Here is a 6,247-nt window from a genome sequence, read left to right on the forward strand (position 1 = left end):
ACATCTCAACAATGATACAACTATAATGAATGGACATTCGGTGCCAACCAGATGATTATGGGTTTCCTTTTGAGTTTGGTCCCTCTCAAGGTTTCATTCTTATACTCTCATGGAGCTTTTTCTTGCCACTGTCACCACTGGCTCGCTTATTAGTGATAAACTTATAGGCACTAAAATAGTACATTCAAACTTTATAGCCTAATTATCTTTGGAAAGCTGCTTTGGGACAATGTACATAGTTAAAAGTGCTCTACAAATAAAACCGAATATTGAGTAAAATCAGGTAATGATTGGGTGAAGGCCTGGGGTGCAGTCAGCTTTCCAATTCATTTCATAGGTGTTGAGTTGGACTGAGGCAAGAGCTTGATAGAAGTCCATTCAAGCGCTTCCACTACAACTCATGTGAACCAGATCTTCATGATTCTGGCTCATGCTGGAACAGGTTTGGGCCATTAAAAGACTCTACAATCGTGTGCCTCCAACTTCATACTAACAGTTTAGGGAAGAACCAGATATGGCTGGAAAAGTGGTCTCCTGAATATGGACATATTTTAATCATACATGAACGTCAAACCGTGAAGAAGCAGTGTTTAGAGTGTTAACAAAGGACCTTCTTGACGTCCGAGTAAAGTTAAGAGAGTAGGACATGGCGTTATATTACGAAGTAATTTTCTTTATTGAAAGGAGACACATTACAGTATAAGACTCTGCATCAGGTATAATTTTTCAACATGGAACTGTACAGCTGACACAAACTCAATATAATAATAAAAATTAGATATACAACAAGAACAATCAATCATAGTGATGTAATTGTGATACCAATGGTTTGAAAAAAAACAAAAAAAAAAACAAAAAACAAACAAACAAAAAAAAAACCAAAAAAAAAAAGATAAGTAGTGTGAGAGCCCCTCCCCTTTTTAGATTAGCATATTCGCTTATAAATAATCAGGTCTCTCGAGATTGGACACATCACCTGCATACTGTCGACAAAATGAGGTAACAACAACAAAGCAAAAACATGATTTTCACTTTTTTTTCTTTTTTTTTTTTTTTACAGCTATGTACAGAAAGTGGTGGCTACACGGCAAGCAGATACTGGTCTAAAAATCACGGGTGCATGTAAGCAGCTTAAAACGGACGTATAGAGTCTGCTTTGGTTGCTCTCACGCTATTGGTCGTGTGGGTGGTGGTGCAACTCCTTCATTCTGTCTCAGTTCAATAATATGGACACACGATGAGAGAAATGGACCACTAGATGAAAGTTGCTTCCAATAGAGAAAAGAGTAAAAAGGAAAGAAAAAAAAAGGTAAATGAGACGAGAAATAAGAAAAAACATCACCTGTTGGATATTTATGAGGAAATTTACATTCATGCACGCAGAAATCGAAAAAAGTCAGGCTTTCACGGAAAGGGCATGAAGTGGGCATGAAAGTGTGGGTTGCTTAATATAATCAATGTTTGTGTGTATGCGTTAAAGCATCGTGTCATAAATAACTGTGTCTGGTACTGAGACCTCTACAGATCTGCTACATTATATACAAACACTTAACATCTTATACCTTTCAATTAAACTCAAACTCTGTACACTCTCTTTGACCCATGTCTCATTCCACAGTGCCCTTAAGAAGACACAGAGGTTTTGGAGATCAGGCTTCGTCCCTACATTATCTTTAAAACCCAGAACCCCTGGCAGGTTGGACATCTTCCTACTTGATTTAGTAATGCAGACTATAGACTCGTGTTACCTGCTCAGTGACAGTCCCTAAAGCTAGTGGCGCCATGTTACAGAACACAACCTCCTTTATGACATATGACCTGAAACAGAGTCTTACATTTCTCAGAGCCACACAGCAGCCAATACTAGTGTGGGAAAATTATTACTACAGATAGTTGCCTGGCTTTCATCTGGCTTAGTATTGCTTAAATACAGGTCATTCATGGCTTGAGCCTGTACAGCACGAAAACACACAAGACAGAAAGTTAAAGACATTAAGAAAAAAGATTAGATAGATAGACAGAGAGAGAGAGAGAGAGAGAGAGAGAGAGAGAGAGAGAGAGAGAGAACTAGTAAACACACATTTGTATGATTTTTTTTAATGTAGCCTGGCGTCAAGCCCATGGATGTCAGGCTAGAACATTAAAAGGAAAGGGGGGAAGAAAAAAAAAACGTATTCTCTTCATTTTCACCAAGTTTTCCACCAAAGAGTTTCTATAAAAGACTAAGTGATAGAGTGAATACGATGAAAAGGATACAGCGCAGGAAAAAATGAGCCATCTCTTCACTGAGCCGAACAGGGCTCTGCACTCCAAGGCCTCGGCAAGTAATGAGCGGGTAATGAATAGACATTTTGACCAGTGCTGACAAATGAACCTGCACGAGCGTACGCGACACACACACTCACGCATGCACACACGCACGCGTTTCTGGCATTAATAAGAATGTAGCATATAGAGGAGAGTTCTCCTGAGCACCTAATATTGAGTAAGAACAGGTAAATGAGGCTGCAGGCGCTCCCCGCACTAATGTTTCCATCATAAAGCACGGGAGAAATGCAGACGCCGCGCATTCTGTATTGACGAGCCTGCGAGGTCAGAGCCTGCTCCACTCTGCATGCTGTTTCATCTGGAAACAAGTCTGTACTGATCAATATTATCAATATGGCTAACGTGAATAAGAAAGACTCCTTGCCGTCCCTCGGCCTCATAAGAGCGCAGACACGCACGCTCGATCGTGACGAGCCCCTTCAGGAAATGGAGATGGGAGCTTGTCACTTTAGAGTTGATCATCTGACGAAATCGGCTAAATAAGACCTGATCATTTGCAGCGGAGAAAGAAGCATGCAGCAGCAGAGGGAAAAAAAACAACAACAACTATTAATCAGGTAGAAAATTCCCTTTAGTTCTGCAAAACAGACTATAGAATAATAAAAGATATGGGCACATAAGTGTGGTCCATTCACACAGAGAGTTTAGATATTTCACATGGTCCACAAATGCCCTCGGAACTCCGTACCACTCAGTCACTCAATCAAAAGAAAACAAGGACAAGCCTCTTTCTGTTATATCTGAATGTTTTCCCAAAAGGTCTTTGCATTATTGTCTTTTCACATTAATGACAAAAAAAAAACAAAAAACAAAGGAACAAAATTGTACAAAGGGCAGAATTTTACATAGTTTTACTAAACATTTGGCTGAAAGGCTGATAAAGGGAAGAAATGAGTAAAGACATGGAACATGTGCATTTTAAACACCAAGCAAAAAAAAAAAGCACTGCAGAAGTTGTCTAGGATCTCTGGGACTGATCCAGCGTCACTTCTTGTCCATTTTAGTGACGCAATAAACAGCAAGGAAAAGTGCATGAGGACCGGGTTGCTTTGAATCTGAACGGATGTGTCGCTTGCCATTCACTTAGCTTCTGATTTGGCCTCATCTTCATCTCCAGTCATGTGTCCTGCAGCGTTAGTGGATGGAGGCAGCAGCAGGTTCAGACAGTTTCTCCAACCATCGTGTTGGGGTTGGTGCATTCTCTGATCACAGGTCACCTGGCGTAGGGGCGACTGTGTGATTGGTTAGGCAAGTAGAATGGGAAGAATAACTTCCTCAAGACAAGCTAGTGGTGGTGTGAGGCAGTGCGAGTGCAAACTCAGTGGTTCTGTTACTGTTTTGTCTTCGTCATCGTGGTGAAGTATGTATTTCTCATGATTTCAAATCTGTTTCTAGCAAAAAGGAGAAAGAGCTGGGGGGGAAGGGGGATGTGTGGTGAGGGCAAGTGTGCATTTATGCAAATGGATATGAAGGTGAGCGTTTATTTGTCTGAGTATGGAGGCTGGGTGTGTGTCAGATAAGAGCAGTGCTGCCTGTGCTGCTGCTGCAGCTGTTGTTGCGGTTGTTGTTTCTGCGTGAGAGGTTGGGTGTTGCCATGAGTGGGTAGCGCTCGTCCGGGCAGCCATATTGCAGCAACACATCCACACACTCCTGACTGTTGGCTTGGCGTGCATATGCCAGTGCCGTGTTGCCGTGGGCATCTCGTGCCATGATGTCTACCCCATACTGAAGGGACACAGAAACGCAAAGTGTTACGAAACAATCATACACACTTTTATACACATACATACACATACACACACACACACACACACACACACACACACACACACACACACACACACACGTATTTACAATCAGCCAAATGTTTGGGGTAATGCAGAAGATTTTCTATAAATATTTTATTCAAATGCAGAGGTCAAAAAATATTAACACAATATAAAACATCAAATAATCAATAAATGTACAGATTATTTACTACTAGCACATACACTGATCAGGCATAACATTATGACCACCTGCCTAAAATTCCCCCTTTCGCTGCCCAAACAGTTCTGACCCATTGAGCATTAACAGCATGAACTTCTTCAGCAATTTAACTTGGACCGGAACAAATGGACCAGCCTTTGCTTCCCACGTACATAAATGAGCCTTGGCCGCTCAGGACCCTGTCGCAGGTTCACCACTATTCCTTCCTTGGAGTACTTTTGATAGATACTGACCAGTGCAGACTGGGAACATCCTACAAGAGCTGCAGTTTTGGAGATGCTCTGACCCAGTCATCTAGCCATCACAATTTGTCAAACTCTCTCAAATCCTTACGCTTGCCCATTTTTCCTGCTTCTAACACAGCAACTTTGAGGACAAAATGTTCACTTGCTGCCTAATAAATCCCACCCACTAACAGGTGCCATTACAAAGAGATAATCAGTGCTGTTCACTTCACCAGAAATAATTTTATAATGTCAGAATGTTATGCCTGATCGGTGTAAACTACATATAGAGGTCAAACTGTTTTTGTAAAGCTCTGAAGCTGTAATCATTTGTTAGACTGCTTTTTATAAGAACTTGTGCGTGTGTAAGAGAAAAAGAGACCAAATAAACCAAAAGTAGCAAGAGTACCTGCAGTAAAGTCTATCCACTGGAATGCCATCTTGGCAATAAAGTTACCACCAGTACTAAAAGCACTTATTCCTAGCTTTTTTCTATAGTACAAGCAATTGTCAGACTATGATAATACCAAGTGGCATCTTCTCCTTACAAATGGACTACATAGGGCAAAATATAACACCCCACAGCAAAGTGCAATGTGTCGTCAAACGGAAGCCTCTTAGAATTCCCAGATGACTTGTTTCAGCAGCTAACTCCTCTGACCTAATCTGGCTTTTACACTCAGTCGAGTTAGTAAAACATATTTGTGATGCATCAGCAGAGCAGTGCCTTTGGATTATATTGTATGTTACAGAATAAGCAGTGAATGTGTTTTACAGATATGTCCATATAGCTAATCCAAAACTCTTAATATCTACATTTAATTGAATTATACGGTTTTTAGTAGCTTTTAGTATCTATTAAAATGTTGGATAAAACTCAATTAGAACATCTTTGGTAAGATGTACTCTAGTGTGAAATTAGAGAAAAAAACAAGAGGTTTATTTTAAGAAGGAATAGTGTTGATGTAACATATGGATCAGTTTTCTGTTCTGATCTCAACAGGTCTGGACAAACTACTGAGTAGGCACCAATCAGATGCCGCATTTTTATGATGTCCACAAGTAGACTTCTTACAAAATGTTTTACAGTATCTAAAAACTACAAAACACTAGTTATTTGTATTTTGATACAGAATATGAAGCCATTTTAAAATACAAATGACAAAATCCTATTTTATATTTGAAAGACACGCATCATAAATACTGCCCATCCCTGACAGTGTGTGTGTGTGTGTGTGTGTGTGTGTGTGTGTATCCATACCCAGATGAGGAGCTGCGTGATCACCACACTGCCCTTGCGACAGGCTAGATGCAGCGCAGTGCGGCCATCTCCCTCACCGCATGTCTCGTTCACCTCATCTCGTGAGCCGTGTGCAAGCAGCAGCACCACTAACCGCAGGTCCTCCTCAGCAGTAGCACGCAGAAGTTGCTGGCCCAGAGTCAGATCCACACATGGCAGAGACGCCACAAACAGCTTCTGCTCGTACTTGGCCCGGATCCAGCGTTCACGCTCCTCCCTGAACCACACACACACACACCCACACAAAGCATCAGTATTGGGGGACCGAAAGAAAGTTAAAGTATATGTTATATATGTTCACACTGGAGCAATATTTAGACTCTGCTCTCGTTCTGAAGGAGTTCAGGGATTTATGTAGCTTGGTATTGGCTGCACTTTACTTTTCTGGAAGCAATGTCCTGGAATC

The 6,247-nt window shown here is 41.1% G+C and overlaps 1 protein-coding gene across 5 annotated transcripts in view; it reads right to left on the reverse strand.

Annotated features, from left to right (window-relative positions):
* Positions 1 to 652: 652 nt before the first annotated feature.
* Positions 653 to 6,247, reverse strand: part of agap1 (ArfGAP with GTPase domain, ankyrin repeat and PH domain 1) — a 142,860-nt gene continuing 137,265 nt past the window's right edge. For all 5 annotated transcript variants that reach the window (XM_046845849.1, XM_046845842.1, XM_046845834.1 and 2 more), the window contains 2 exons: positions 5,803 to 6,058; positions 653 to 4,053 (listed from right to left, as the gene is read on the reverse strand). In XM_046845849.1, the coding sequence (XP_046701805.1) occupies positions 3,841 to 4,053; positions 5,803 to 6,058 (469 nt within the window). In that variant the 3' untranslated portion in view covers positions 653 to 3,840. The remainder of the gene's footprint in view (positions 4,054 to 5,802; positions 6,059 to 6,247) is intronic.

This window comes from Silurus meridionalis, chromosome 1 (assembly GCF_014805685.1).
Source record: "Silurus meridionalis isolate SWU-2019-XX chromosome 1, ASM1480568v1, whole genome shotgun sequence".
NCBI lineage: Eukaryota > Metazoa > Chordata > Actinopteri > Siluriformes > Siluridae > Silurus > Silurus meridionalis.